At 52.7% G+C, this 15,171-nt stretch overlaps 5 protein-coding genes across 5 annotated transcripts; 4 read left to right on the forward strand and 1 right to left on the reverse strand.

Moving 5' to 3' along the window:
* Positions 1-169: 169 nt before the first annotated feature.
* CCOS01_08647 (RecF/RecN/SMC N terminal domain-containing protein) lies at positions 170-4,176 on the forward strand (the record flags this gene model as incomplete). Its single annotated transcript, XM_060456808.1, has 4 exons — positions 170-200; positions 262-355; positions 416-3,374; positions 3,430-4,176. 4 exons carry the CDS (start codon positions 170-172, stop codon positions 4,174-4,176), a joined length of 3,831 nt encoding a protein of 1,276 aa, XP_060313082.1.
* Positions 4,177-5,298: 1,122 nt separating this feature from the next.
* On the forward strand, positions 5,299-6,637 carry CCOS01_08648 (TFIIE alpha subunit; the record flags this gene model as incomplete). Its single annotated transcript, XM_060456809.1, has 3 exons — positions 5,299-5,405; positions 5,457-5,552; positions 5,614-6,637. The coding sequence occupies 3 exons, from the start codon at positions 5,299-5,301 to the stop codon at positions 6,635-6,637; spliced, it is 1,227 nt and encodes a 408-aa protein (XP_060313083.1).
* A 671-nt stretch (positions 6,638-7,308) lies between these two features.
* Positions 7,309-9,228, forward strand: CCOS01_08649 (uncharacterized protein; the record flags this gene model as incomplete). The annotated part of the gene is made up of 3 exons (XM_060456810.1): positions 7,309-8,173; positions 8,238-8,417; positions 8,471-9,228. The coding sequence occupies 3 exons, from the start codon at positions 7,309-7,311 to the stop codon at positions 9,226-9,228; spliced, it is 1,803 nt and encodes a 600-aa protein (XP_060313084.1).
* A 1,120-nt stretch (positions 9,229-10,348) lies between these two features.
* On the forward strand, positions 10,349-11,115 carry CCOS01_08650 (MAPEG family protein; the record flags this gene model as incomplete). The annotated part of the gene is made up of 4 exons (XM_060456811.1): positions 10,349-10,383; positions 10,493-10,650; positions 10,757-10,931; positions 11,031-11,115. The coding sequence occupies 4 exons, from the start codon at positions 10,349-10,351 to the stop codon at positions 11,113-11,115; spliced, it is 453 nt and encodes a 150-aa protein (XP_060313085.1).
* Positions 11,116-11,468: 353 nt separating this feature from the next.
* CCOS01_08651 (zinc carboxypeptidase) lies at positions 11,469-13,155 on the reverse strand (the record flags this gene model as incomplete). The annotated part of the gene is made up of 2 exons (XM_060456812.1): positions 11,469-12,503; positions 12,559-13,155. The coding sequence occupies 2 exons, from the start codon at positions 13,153-13,155 to the stop codon at positions 11,469-11,471; spliced, it is 1,632 nt and encodes a 543-aa protein (XP_060313086.1).
* Between the last annotated feature and the right edge of the window lie 2,016 nt (positions 13,156-15,171).

A 15,171-nucleotide genomic window follows, 5' to 3' on the forward strand; every position in this document is an offset into this window, starting at 1 on the left:
CCTCGACCAATCTAGTACCGCTTTCCAGGCCTTGGCCATCCGCCTCGACCTTTTCCCCCCTCGTCTTGCGCGCCGCATTGCGTTTGCGACGAGCCGCGACCCAAGCCCACCACAACCGTACACCCAGTATCAATCCTCGTCGCGTGCCTAGCGACAACCCGTCGACAAGATGGGAAAGCTCATCCGCCTAGAGCTTTTCAGTATGTCCAAGTCCAGCATCGTTTTCCATGTCTTTCTCGCGTTGACCATGTCACCCCATAGACTTCAAGTCCTACAAGGGCCATCATATCCTCTTGTTCGGTGATTCCTACTTCACTTCCATCATTGGGCCTAATGGATCCGGCAAGTCAAACTCGTGAGTCCTCCCCATCGCATACGCTGCCTTGACTTGCAATTAATGTGCATATTTCGACAGCATGGACGCGATATCCTTCGTGCTTGGTATCAAGTCGTCGCATCTTCGATCAGCCCATTTGAAGGACCTGGTCTACCGTGGCCGCGTGCTGAAAACCTCGAAAATCAACGACGACGGCTCTGCTGAAGCGAATGGCAGTAATGGTCACTCGAACGGCGACGGAGACGAGTTGTCGCAAAAAGCCTCCAGGACCGATCCAAAGACTGCATGGGTCATGGCTGTATACGAAGACGATGCCGGTGACGAGCAAAAGTGGAAGCGCTCCATCACGAACCAGGGATCTAGCGAGTACCGCATCAACGATCGTGTTGTCACAGCCCAGCAGTACAACGAAGCGCTCGAATCCGAGAACATCCTGATTAAGGCTAGAAATTTCCTTGTCTTCCAAGGAGATGTTGAGGCTATTGCCGCGCAATCACCGCAAGACCTCACGAGACTGATCGAACAAATCTCCGGAAGTCTCGAGTATAAGGCTGAATACGAACGATTGCAGACTGAAGCTGAGCAAGCTGCTGAGAACCAAAGCTTTCAGCTTCACCGAAGACGCGGCATCAACTCCGAGATCAAGCAATATCAGGAACAGAAGAAGGAGGCAGACAACTTCCAGAAGAAGACGGACGAGAGAGACGAAGCCATCGTCAAACATGCTCTGTGGAAGCTCTATCACTTTCAACGTGGCATGGATGAGTCTACTGAGCAAATTCACGACCACCAACAGAACTTGCAGGAGTTTCAGCGCAACGTCGAATCCTTCAGACGGAAACTCGAAGTCGCCCAGAAAGAGCAGCAAGCGGCGGCAAAGGATGTCAATGGAGTGGAAAAAGCCATCAACGCCAAGAAGCGCGAGTTCGACGAATTGGAGCACCGGCTCATCCCCATTGACGCAAAGATTGAGGAAAAGACCCGCAACATTGAACAGGGTCGCTCGCGAATGGAGCCGGTGCGTAAAGAGCGCGACAAGCAGGCCGAGGTCATCAAGGAAGACGAGGCCCGACTCAAGACAACCGAGAAAGCCCAGCAACATTTCGAGAAGCAACTCAAAGAACGAATGAAGAAGCTGGGCAAGGAGCTCAGTGACGACGACCGCAAAGAGTACAACTCACTTCGCTCACAGGTTGTCCAAAAGGTCGCTGGCAACCAAGGCAAACTTGACAATCTGATCCGCCAACAAAAGACTGATGAGGTCACCGTTAATACCCTCAAGGGCAAGGTTGACACCCTTTCGGCCGCCCTAGAGAAATACGAGGGTGAATTGGAGACTCTCGGTGAGCGCAAGTCATCAACCGAGGGGAACATCAAGGCACTGTCTCAGGAAATCGACACGAAAAAGAAGCAGTACCATCAAATCCAGTCTGAGCGTGTTAGAACCAGCCAAAGACGCACAGAATTAGAGGAAAAGCTTGAAACTGTGGCCAAGCAACTGCGGGAGGCCGATGATGGGCGCAGACAGAATGACAGGGAAGCCAGGATGAAAGAAATGGTCAACAACCTGAAGCGACTCTATCCTGGCGTCAAGGGAAGGATCGGTGATCTCTGCAAGCCCAAACAGAAGAAATTCGATGAGGCTGTTGGTATTGCACTGGGCCGCGACTTCGATTCAGTCATTGTCGACACGGAGAAGACTGGCCACGAGTGTGTTCAGTACCTGAAGGACCAGCGCTTCCCGCCCATGACCTTCATTCCTCTCGACAACATCAAGGTCAACGCGGTGAACTCGGCCATTAAGGGCATCTCGGGAGCCCGGTTGACCATTGACACCATCGACTTTGATGCTGCCTACGAACGTGCCATGGCATACGCCTGTGGCAGCTCTGTGGTGTGTGATAATGAGAAGATCGCAAAGGTCATCTCGTACGAGAAGCGTATCCCTGTCAAAACGGTCACTCTGGACGGCTTGGTCATCCACAAGACGGGTATGATGACTGGTGGTCGTGGTCCTCAGGACAAGGGTGGAAAGAGGCGTTTCGAGAACACTGACTTGGAGCCTCTGAAGAAGATGGCAGCCAAATACAAGGAGGAAATCGAGAAACTTCCCAAGTCTGGTCGGCGTAGCGCTGCCGAGGAGTCTCTCCAGATTGAGATCCACGGCCTCGAACCCCGTCTGGCCGCTGCCAAGGCTGAGCTGGCGCACTTGGAAAAGAACTACAACTCGAAGAAGAGAGAGAGGGACAACGAGGAGAGGCAGCTTGACGAGCTCGACCCCAAGTACGAGGAGAAGAAGGCGGAACTCGAAGCCACAAAACGAACGGTCAAAGAATTCTCGGATGCCATTGCACAAGTGGAGGATGAGGTTTTCTCGGACTTCTGTAGGAGGCTCGGTTTCAGCGACATCCGGGCCTACGAGACAGAACACCGCGATATGCAACGGGAAGCCGACGAAGAGCGGACCAAGTTCGAGGTGCAAAAGTCTAGGTTCCAAAGTCAACTCACTTTGGCACGTGACATGCATAGCAACCTGGAAAAACGTCTTAGGAAGCTGCAAGAAACTCTTAAGGGGGCTGAGCGCGACCTACAGAGTTATCAACGGGAGAAGTCAGACATTGAGGATTCCAGTCACGAAATTTCTGACGAGCTCGATGCGCTTAGCGAAACGCTCGAGGAGTACCGTGGCAAATTGGAAGAGAAGAGCCAAAAGGTCTCCCAAGCCAAGGCTGAAGTACACAAGCGAAGCAAGGAAATCGACGCCAGGCAAAAAGAAATCAATGCTCTCGAGACTGTGGTGCAGAAGAACAGCGCGGGCAAGTTTGCTTTGCTCAGGCGATGCAAACTTGACCAGATCCAGGTGCCTTTACTCGAGGGCTCGCTTGACAACTTGCCAAATGAGGACAATATGCTGCGGCAAGATGCCGATGCCATGGACGTCGATGAGGAGGTGGACGACGAAGACATGATGACGGCTGCTCTCGAGAACCATGGCATCGAGATCGACTACGATGCCCTAGACGAGGAGATGAAGACGGTAAGCAAATCCTTTCTAACGAAGCCTAGTGAATATTTGCTGACACTCAATGCAGTCTGATGATGCCAGTGTCGAGGAGAAGTTGCAGGATAAGATTGCATCTCTGGCCTCAGAACTTGAGAAGCTCAACCCCAACATGAGGGCGATTGAGAGGCTCGAGAGCGTCGAGTCGAGGCTGAAGAACACGGAGAAGGAATTCGAAGACTCCAGAGCGGCGCTTAAGGCGGCCCGCGATGCGTTCAATCACGTCAAGGCTCAGCGCTATGAGCTGTTCAACAAGGCCTTTACGCACATCCAAGAACAAATCTCGCACGTTTACAAGGACCTGACTCGATCAGAGGCGTACCCTCTCGGTGGCCAAGCGTACCTCGATATTGAGGAAGACACAGACACGCCCTACCTTTCAGGTATCAAGTATCACGCCATGCCGCCGCTGAAGCGGTTCAGAGACATGGAGCATCTCTCCGGAGGTGAAAAGACAATGGCTGCTCTCGCTCTGTTGTTTGCGATCCACAGCTACCAGCCAAGTCCGTTCTTCGTATTAGATGAGGTCGACGCTGCGCTAGACAACGCCAATGTCGACAAGATCAAGAAGTACATCCGCGAGCATGCTGGACCCGGCATGCAGTTCATTGTCATCAGTCTCAAGACCGGTTTGTTCCAAGACAGTGAGAGCTTGGTCGGTGTTTATCGCGATCAAGAAGTCAACAGTTCTAGAGCGCTGACTCTTGATGTAAGTCCTCCACCACAACCAATTGCGAGTCCATCACTGACTAGGAAACAGCTTCGAAAGTATGCGTAAGACAGGAGACGGCGAGAATTTTTGAGGCATATACAAAGGAGAGGATGAACCTAGTACATTTGGGCGATGCAGTGTGGGTTCTCTGGGGCTCCCGGCGCGGGAAGTAGAGGAACGAGTTACGATACCAGCTCTGCGTTCTTGGGGCTTTTCGGTAATTTTGATTTGGAGGAGGAGAGTGTAAGTCAGCTCTCTACAGCTGCCTCATATCCTGAATCCCAGCTTGCTCAGGCGGTTCAAGGGTAGCTTCGCGGCCACGCTCAGAACCGGCAGGGCCGTAAATGGAGTTTGGACTGTCACACGGCCGGTGGAACGTTGAACTTCATGTCAATGGATGGTTTCTCTTATTCTAGCGTCTATTCTTCCTGCTGATTTGGCTGGAAATCAAAGGGTCTGCATTGCCGTGTTCCGAGTGATCTCTTCTCCATGGCCTGCCTTTCTGAGTGAATGATAGACGGCATCCTTATTGTCAACTGGTCCGGCACGCCTATCGTATGAGAGCGAATCGTTGTTTGAGGCAAATCTACGAAGGTCCTACTTCAGACTCGAGATATTACGTTTGCAGTGCTGTTGCGTATTTCGTACTCCGTAACTAACTCTGTGAGGCACTGCGGTACTGTTCCGCGAAAGTGCGCTGTGCTCAAAGTGGATGCCTGTAAGACCTGCAAGGTACGGGGTAAGGTACTTACGAATACCCCGTACGCTACCGATACCTAGAAGAAGCTGGGTAGGCAAGAGCTAGGTACCTTGCCTTACAACCTGCGGCTACCTTAGGCCCGCCCCAGAGTATCAGCGTATTGCCTAGATCTTTTCTCCAAAGACAAAGTGCAATTCGACTACGCAGTTGTGAAAGACGGCGCAATCCCACCTCTGCTTTTCGCAAGACAATGTCCTTAGGCTGACCACTTCGAGACTTCTGCCTTCAATCGAATCGCAGTAAAGACAGGCCTCCTTCTGCTGGTGGCAAGCGCATGCGCAAGTGCAAGCCGCTGCTGCTGAAAGCCCACCTGCCATGGACTTCACTTCCTAAGCTCGCCAAGCAAACGTTCTCTCGGCCTCACCACACCTCAAAGAAAGCATCATCACTCAATATTTCCCTGCGAAATTGGACAATCAGTCAACAATATGGCGCAGCCTTTGGATCTCGCAAAAACTCTCGTCAAGTCTGTTATGCGCGCCTTCTACGAAACGCGCTTCATTTTGATCATTGATGCGTTGATCATTCACTCTGCGTGCGTCTGCCGCTCTTGCTTTCCAGCACGACATTTGCTAACTTGCGACAGCCTCCGAGACGATGACTTGGCGTATCTGATGGCAACGAACACAAAGGATCTCCACAAGGCGTGTGGAAAGCTTAGAGAAGACCGATTTCTAGCTGTGTAAGCCTTGCGCCTGAGTTCTCTCCTGCGATTCCAGAGACTGACAACGGCGACTACTTAGGTACACGAGACTAGAATATCGAGAAGATCCCAAGAATCCCGAGGCGAAGCCACGTCCTGTCAATCGAACCTACTACTACATTGACTACCGCCAAACGATTGACGCCATCAAATGGCGTGTATACACAGTCGACAAGCAAATCCAAGGCACCACGGTGCCGGCCAGCGAACGCAAGGAATACTTCTGCGGACGGTGTAAATCAGAATGGACGCAAATGGAGGTGCTAGACAACGTTGGCCCTACTGGCTTTGTCTGTCACCGGTGCAATGGTCCGCTTACGCACGATCTCGAGCGCAACTCCACAGGCCACGAGCAGTCGACACGACTAAATAACCAGTTCAAGTTCATCACCGAACTGTTGCCGCGCATAGACGAGATGATTGTCCCAGATAATACCTTCGATATCGCAATCAGTAAAGCCTTACCAGTTGTCCGCGACGCCAGTTACCAGAGCGTAACCACCATCCCTGTTTCATCCTTGCAGCCAACATCAGTCAAGGGTCTCGATAATGTTGGGCCCAAGTCTATGTCAGTCAGCATCTCAACGGCGGACGGACCTTCAGAGGCTGAGAAGGCAGCGGAGAAGGCCCGCAAGGAGAAGGTCGCACAGCAAAATGCACTTCCTTCGTGGATGTCTAACAGTACGGTCACGGGCGAGTCCTTCTCTGCCGAGGCCAATCCAATGCCCGCCACCAAGGTTGAGGAGGTGGATGACAAGGGGGCTTTGTCAAAGTCAGCAGATAATCCGGAACATGCAGAGCTGGATGACTACTTCGCCCGCCTCAAAGCCGAGCAAGAGGCTGAGGCAGCACGAGCAATGGAGGAGGAGGAAGATGACGACGATGATGAGGATGAAGACGCCTTTGAAGATGTCACACCGAGCATCGCAACTCCGGCGCCGGCTATCAAAGCTGAGCCCTCGCCAGAGTCTGAAGGAAGAGCAGTCAAGAAGGTCAAGGTGGAAGCACCAGCGGATGGGGATGACGGCGAGAGTGACGAAGACATGGAGTTTGAGGATGTCTAGAGTTACGAGGAAGACATTGAAGCATCAAAGTGCCTTGACGAAGAAATGGCCTGAAGAGACTCCGCACGACGACGGAGGAGTGGCCGAGGGTTTGATGAAGGTTGGTGGTATTGCCCGCCGCCCCTTGCATCTCAAGTTTTCTTCTCTCAGGCTCGCGGAAGCATCTCGTTGTTGTAAGAATAGGATACACAAACGGGAAATACGTAGAGTGCCTGGCAAATGGAGCACGAATGAGAAATTCTTCCTTGGACCAGAAAGGCTAATTCAGAAACGTATCTGAGGAGAGATTTGATGGCAGAAGTACGTGATGCGTGCTAAATCATATGGTACAGGGACGATGATGTCAGCGCCTTGACTTGAACGAATCGCCGACAGCGCGCAGCGTCCGAAAAATTATTTGCTCTTCCCTCCACATCAACCCAGCGACAAGCTTCAGTCGCATTGCAAGTGCAGAGCAAACCCTCCAGCCGTTTCAGCAGGAGAACCAGTCAAGGGCAGTGGGGAAGTACTCTCATTCACACTCTGCCAACGACATCCACATCGCACGAATGACAGCCACTGGACGACTTACAATGCATTCATATCACTCATGACCGAACAAAAGGCCGGCCTTCTCGCATTACCATAGTCGTTCTTTGCAGCAACTCACGCGCCAACTCTGGCTAGGGGCTATGACAGATCTCGATTTTCCCTCGATCTATCTCCTTCCCACTCACCTAGAGGCGGATCAGCTACATGAGCTCGAAGGAAGAATCCCGAGTCTGACATACGACATTAGCGAGGCCGAGATCATTGTCGGCAACATCTTCAAACGAGAGAGGGCACTTTTTGAACTCAGGCGAAAGAAGGTACTGACAGATCCGGTGGATGCAGCGGCTGTCGCAGATGCGCATCTCGTCACGCCTAGGAAGCGCAAGAGGGCATCTTCTAAAAGTGACAGCGACTCTACCGTGTACACGGAAGATGGACAGAGGTTTGGATGCGGCACATCGCAGTTCGTCGGAACATCGTCAGCTCCTGAGGAGGCCGCCGGCAATACGAACACTGTCACAGTCGTGAAGCTGGCCTGGCTCCAAGATTCGTTTGCGCAGAACAAGGTACTCCCGCTTCATGACTATGTTCTCTATATGGGCATTAAGAAGGAGGAAGACCGCGCGCCTCTCACTATTATGGGAAGTGACATATTGTCCCGCGCTGCCGCCGACAGTGCGTCTCAAACACAGGGCGGTCTTTTACCGCAGAAGAAGAAGGCGCAATCTCCTACCGGGATGCACCGGTCAGTGCCTTCGTTGATCAGACAGACAACTTCGGAGAACGCCTCAACACTGAAGTTGCCACCTGTTCCCCAGTATCTCAGAACGACGTATGCTTGCCAAAGATCTACGCCCGTTGATCCTCCAAATGCAGCATTCATTGATGGACTCAAGACAATCAGAACCATACGGAAACTAGGAGGCGACCAAATAGGAGTGAGGGCGTACTCAACCTCGATAGCTACAATATCGGCATATCCTCACAAGATAGCCAGTTCGCAAGGTGAGCACACAATTGCTGAGAGGAACTTCGATCAATGCCTGGCATATTTTAATGTTCCATATAGAAGTTGCGAGGCTACCCGGCTGCGGCGCTAAGATCGCCGAGCTGTGGCATGAGTGGAAAGAAACTGGTAGGCTTCCCGAGGCGGATGAAGCCCAGGCGAACCCCAAGTTTGCCGTTATACAGGTATTCTACGATATTTGGGGGGTCGGTGATGCTACGGCTCGTGATTTCTACAGCAGAGGTTTGTGTTGCTGCCTTCTTGAGCCAGAACATGCTGCTGACCAGCATTTACAGGATGGCGAGACTTGGACGACGTTGTCGAACATGGCTGGGCAAGTCTAAGTCGCGTGCAGCAAATTGGCGTCAAGTACTACGACGAGTTCAAGCTTAAGATACCTCGAACTGAAGTCGAGTCCATCACTGACACGATCCTGGCTCACGCCCGCAGTTTTCACCCGGACTTTCAGCTTGTCATTGTTGGCGGCTACCGGCGTGGCAAGCAAGGTAGTGGGGACGTCGACGTGGTGATAAGTCACCCGGATGAGTCTGTCACTTTTAACTTTGTCGACAAATTGGTCATGAGCCTGGAAAAGACTGGGCATATAACGCACACCCTCGTGTTGAGTAAACATAATAGCGAGAGGGGTCAGCAGCCCGTCAGCTGGAAGGGGAACGAGTTTAGGGGAAGCGGCTTCGATTCACTCGACAAAGCACTCGTAGTTTGGCAGGAACCGGGTACGAGTGGAAAAGGGCCGCAAGAGAGGCCGCACCGGCGGGTAGACATCATCATCAGTCCTTGGAAGACGGTTGGATGCGCTGTCCTGGGCTGGAGCGGAGAGACGACTTTTCAACGAGACCTGCGCCGGTATTGCAAGCAGCGGAAGAGCTACAAGTTTGACAGTAGTGGAATTCGAAGCCGGCTCGACGGTAGTTGGGTCGACCTAGAGACCAGCGATCTCGGGCGGGCCCCGGACATGTTGACAGCCGAGAGAAGAGTTTTCCAGGGTCTGGGCCTCGATTGGGTTCCTCCCGAGGACAGGTGCACCGGCTGAATCGTTACAGAGCCTGAGAAACATTGAATGGACCTAGCACCGGTTGACCCGACACTCTGGAACGTCGCCTACCATCACCGGCGCCTTCGGAAGTGGCTGCAGATTATCTGCCTCCCGAGTCCTTGTCAAGCTCGTGGTAATAGTCCTGGGTACGGATAGATATCGTCGACCCCAGAGATCCTAGGGGCCGATCACAAGGCGAAGCCGGTACTAAAATTGCGTGCTAACTCCCCGTCAGCATCTTATTGGGAGAGAAGAGCTGCCAAACGGGCAAAAGTCCCGAAACGCTACCAACCTTAATCACTTATAAGAAACGTACGTCTGGGCAACAGCGCAGGGTTCAATGTAAGGTAGTGTCATTATGGGAATAACTTCACTTTCCTTTTCACACATTTGTCGTTGGAATCTCCAAGGCAGCACAATGATTCCGTACGCTGCGGAAGAATCTCATGCACTTTCTTCCTCAAGCAAGCAATTACTAAGGTGAGTCCAAAGTCCGCATCAAAGTCCGCACAACGGGACGTCAAAACAGCCCCGCTCACAGCTCGCCGGACAGACAGTGATTGGTCAATCGCAGCCATCATCGGCAATCGGGCTCAAAATGTGGCCGTCCTCCACCCCTGAGATGCCCCGACGATCCTATTCTTTCATCTTCCAAGGGCTACGCCCAACCACGAGGTACACGCATTTGTATCCGCCTACACGGAAAACATGGCAGGCTCGGTGCCACGGCACGACAGTCTGCCCAGCCTAGAACACAAGGGGGCTCAGGGTACGATTAGGTAGCCCGGGATAGAGAGCGGAGCGGAGGACCACCTCAATTCTTTTGGACCTGAACATGGTCCCATGGAGAAAGAAAGCCCGGACCAAAACGTCTGGCGTCTCGAGCTAAACGGACACGACCCCCCAGGCAAGGACACGTTCCTGACGTAGCTTTAAGGTCGCATACTAGTAAATATAAAGACTATGGTCATTGCGTAGCCGTTTGCCTGTCAATCCTGTACACACAACCAAGTCGCATCCCGCCAAAACTTACTTTGATCAATTGCATGAACACCCAGATCAGTAATCCAGCAAGCTCATTCTAACCACCTCTCCATTCAATCACCCTATTGCCATCATGCCTCTCACTCTCCAGGTCCCCGACGAGTACGGGTACGTATTGCGGACTCTCTCTACCTCTCTTTTTCCCTGTCTTCCCTCTCCACAGACAGAAGCAGATACCTTTGAAGCTCAGGGTAGCTAACCAAATCCCATCCAACAGCTACGTCCTCCTCGTCGCCGCCTCAACCTTCTTCATCAACACCACCCACGTTCTCTTGACAAGCAAGTACCGCAAGGCCAGCGGCCTCGTCTACCCGGCCCCCTACGCCTCCAACGAGCAGGCCGACAAGGACCCCAAGGCATACCAGTTCAACTGCGGTACGGTTTTCCTCCTGCCTCTTCTGCCCCTCTGTTCCCTTCCCATTGAAGCAGACAGGGGAGGAATAGAGAAGCCGGAATCACTAACGGTAACGCATAATCACAGCACAACGCGCCCACGCAAACTTCACCGAGAACCAGCCCTCTTTCCTCGGCGCCCTTCTCATCTCCGGCCTCCGCTTCCCCGTCGCCAGCGCCGTCCTCGGCGCCGGCTGGACCCTGTCCCGTATCCTTTACGCCTTTGGCTACACAAGCGGCGCTGGCCCCAAGGGCCGGACTCGGTGCGTTTTTGCCCCCAAGACCTCTCTCCTCTCCGCCTTCTTGAAATTGGTCTCTCCAGCCCAGAGAAACTCTTTGCTAACTCCCATGTGAATGCGCAGTGGCTCCATTGGTTCTTTCCTCTTCGACACCGCACTCAAGTTTACGTCCACCTACACCGCTCTCGCCATGATTATGAATTGGTAAAGGAGACTTTGCACCTTGGTACGCTGTCTATGGAATACGATCCAATCTCTTGCTTTACTAGCCGCTGTAAAATCATACAAAGAATATTGGGAATAGACGACTATGGTATCCCACAGTAATGTCCCAGTGAACCGACCCATTGCTTTAATAACCGCTGCGTACAACCGTGACTATAATACCTGACCAAATTCCCACCATCGCCATAACTCCATGTCGTACACCCTGGTTGCTGTGTCCCACCACTGACTTCTCTTGCTCTCCTGCTGCTTTCTGGCTTGTTTTCCCCAGAAAGAGCCACGGAGTAGATGAAGCTTGAAAATAAAGATTCAAAGCCCATCCTTTTGACTGCTTAACTATTTGCGCTTTCTGAGTCGTCGAAGCTCCAGACTACGATCCGGTTCGTCGGATGTTGGTGTCAAGGCTCCTACGGACTTCTCGATTCCGTTGTTGCCAAGGAGATAGTCTCCAAAGTACTTCATCGCGCTGAATATTTCTTCGCCGACGGGAATGATGTTTTCCCTGGGAAGAAGGAAGCCGTAGCTGCCGGTATCCCTCAACTTAATCTGGTAACTATAATGCGCGTGCAGTTCATGATAGAACCAGTCAATGGCCGATCCACCGCCTGTCTCAAGACGCTTAGCACCTGGAGCAGAGCCTCGTCCTGCGACAGCTCCTTCGCACGCCGATGTGACCGAGTACAGCTCTCCGTTGGACAGACGGATGGCCTTGGCAAGCCCAGCAGCGAGCTCTTCGAGGTTCTCGACATTGGGCGGGTCGACGTCGCAGGAGTATGCGAAGGGAAATAGCACCTGTTGAGAATAGGAGTGCAGGTCAATGAGACCAATAAACTCGGTATCCTCCAAGGATGCATTCCTCGCCCAGAGTGCTACAGCTCTGGCTTCGGCAGCCTGCCATGGCTGTTTACCGCCATAGCTCTCAGAGCAAGGGTCGTTTTCGGAGTAGTCGCCCCATTCATAGCCAAAGGCGTGGTCGAGGTCGAAACCGTGGCACCAAGACATACCCGTCTCCTGCCGGGACTTGCGCCACAGTCGATCTGTAGTCCAGGTGTACTCGATACCGTCGGGGTTGACAGCCGGGATGAAGATGAAATCGAAGTGCTCCAGCAGCTTGGTGATCATGGGCTCCCTGCCGAAGGCCGTAATGAATGACCAAGCGACATAGTTGGTAGTTGTCGTGGAAATCCACTCTCTTGCATGCATCCCTCCCGCAACAACGACTGTCTTCCGCTTTTCGCTGCCTGGCGCCTGGGTCTTCATGCCAACCTTGAGACCGAGAATATCTCGTTGTTCAGAGGATTGCCCAATGGTTATAACTTCGGTGATGGCTGGGAACATAGCTTCGGTTAAGCGCATCCATTGGACGATTGTCTAGAACGTATTAGCTTGAACTCCGCAGTGCTTGCACGGGCGTGAGGTCACAAACATCAAGCCTCTGGTAATCCTGGAAAAAATAGTTCTCATTCCCGTTTTGCGCATTCTTGAGGTTTGCGCGACCATCGGGGATGCGGTAAGTCTGAGCCGGGACATCGACGGCAGGATATGTGTCGTACACAGCGGCTGCTACATCCGATATCAACGTCGAGTAAGCTGATTTCAGAGAGTCGGGCAGAAGCCCAAGCAGCGATCGAACATTGTCTTGGCGAATTCGAACATCGACGAATTCATGGTTGAAGGCCCAAATGTCTAGAAAGGTACGGGCGGCGGCGGCGGCAAAGGCAGACTCTTCTTCCGCGGTGGTGAGATTGAAGCGCAAGACGACCTCATTGATGTGATCGTCTCGCAGGCTTGTTCGGACGTGAGATGTCAGGTGGCTAGCTTTGGCAGGATGGGGTCCGAAGACGAATTCAACGACGCCATTCCGAAGTCTTTTCAGGAAGGGAAAGAGGTCAGACTTGGCTCTCACGGCAGTAGCGGAGGCGTCGTGGCGATATTCGGGGTATGCGTCGAAACGTGCAGCGGAGGCGGCGGGGACAAGAATGGCGACGCTGGCCAGCGAAGACAAGACGACGTGAGGCCGCATGGCGACGAGCAAAGCCTATTGTGATAGTCGGGTGTGGAAGATTACTGACGTCAATTCAGCCCGGCGTCAGGGAGTGATGGATGCGGGCGATGCGACCGAGGGTCAATTGCGATGATGGGGGTTGTTGTAGCGATAGAATCGCGACACACTCTCGGGGACCCGGAGGATGGAGACTTGGAGCGAAGTTGAGGAAAATGCAGGTGAGCGAGCGATAAGGAATGCAACAGCACGGCTGGCCTTGCCTCACCTCGGAGTTGGCAGGGAGCAGGCTCAGGCAGCCGCTTACTTGTAGGTTGGGTGACTGGGTTTGGCCGTCGCAACACGATCCTTGTCGGTGACGGGATCACTGCACATGTCATTGACTCCAATGGACGAGGAAGCAATGCTGGTATTTGTTAGCCAACATATGATGTCTTTTGGCATTGTAGATGCGACTATCGCAGCGAATGTGTAAAGATGTCATCGCGGCCCCATGTCTTCCATTATTTGAGGTATGCGAGGAACGCTGGAAAGCGGGAGGCAACAATCGAGGCACCAGAACAGCGCAATTGGTGCTTGTACCTTTTTGGAGACATTGCATGCTTAGCTAAGGCACCTGATATGGGTAAAGGTACGCATGAGGCATGGTCTCTTAAGTAATGGGAGGTGCCCCTTGGTTGGACCGGCACTCCCGCCGGGTCAATCAATTGTGCCAAAGTTCAGAGATTGGACTATCCCTGATCCTCTTTACCTGGCTTACCTTAGGAGGTCAATCTTTGAACCCCTTGCAAGTTGCACTTGAGTCCTGACCAGAGTCCTCCACTGAGCACTGAGTAGCGAGGTGGGCTTCATATGGTGCCCGGACCGCAGCCCGGCCAGCGTATTCTTCATTTCAGACTGGTCGTGTCTGCCCTGGTGCTTCATCTCAACATTGCCCTTTGCTCACCAAATTGGCAGTCTGAGGATCGCCAGGCTTGACCCTGCTTGTCCTCCTTTCCCTACCTTATATCTTCGTCGGTTTCTCATTCCTCCATGGCTGTCTACGGACTCGTCATTTATCGTCCCATATCCAGTGCGTGTATTCCTGCCCATGGTAACCTCAGTTCGGTGCAAGACACTCAAGCCAACGTACCTGTATATCGACCTAGCACATTACCTGAGGTATTAGTAGATGGGGATAGATACACATGACTACCTACTAATAACATCTTGCCCAAGTTACCTAAGCCCCGTGCTAGGTTCTCTACCACGTTGCTGACCTGGAGGCTAGGAACCTCAGCCCAGCCCCCCGGCTGCTGGGTACGTGTGCAAAAATGCGTGGCACCTCAGCCTGGAACCGGCCCACTCCAGTTTGCTGCGTCAGTCCAAGGATGTTATTAGTCGTAAACTCGCAGCTAAGGTAAAGTAGCGTATTCTGAATAGTCCAGCCCAGCGATTCTCCCTCTCTATCCGTAGCTTCCTAACTCTCGCCGCTGTCCGTCGAATGCCCGTTATATGGCATGACCTTGCATCAAAGTCGTGTCCTGTTCCGTATGAAAAACTGAAGTGATGAGTACCTAACAATGTGCACTGTTTCCGTTATTCAATGTATCTGCCGTTTGTGGTCTGTCGCACTATGGCTTCTAAAAGTCTTCTTTTCCCCTTCAGCCCCCCCCCCCCTTTTCCCCCGGTGCCTACTCCGTACCTTACCTTACCTATGAGACTGGGACGCCGCTGCGTGCCTGCCCACGACAGCGCACGCAAACGCCAACCTGATGCCAATTGGGTCGTATGTGTACTTTTTCCCTGTTGATCTTTTTTTTCTTTCGCATCCAGCCTCAACTGTACCTACAGGACGTTTTCTTTCTTTGCCTTACTTTCGACTTCTGGTGCTTCACTTAGATTCCCTCGCCTCGGGCTCACGTCTCGAAAACACTTCTCCACGCCTTTTCTCGCTCTCCTCCCCCCACATTCAGCTGTCCACAATATTACTCGGTCTCCCTCCCTTCGTCCTCCTTCCCCTAAAGGTACGAAGAGGTACCTTGCCTCACCTTGCGC

This window comes from Colletotrichum costaricense, assembly GCF_030867565.1.
Source record: "Colletotrichum costaricense strain IMI 309622 chromosome Unknown Scaffold_8.1, whole genome shotgun sequence".
In the NCBI taxonomy this organism is placed as follows: Eukaryota; Fungi; Ascomycota; class Sordariomycetes; order Glomerellales; family Glomerellaceae; genus Colletotrichum; species Colletotrichum costaricense.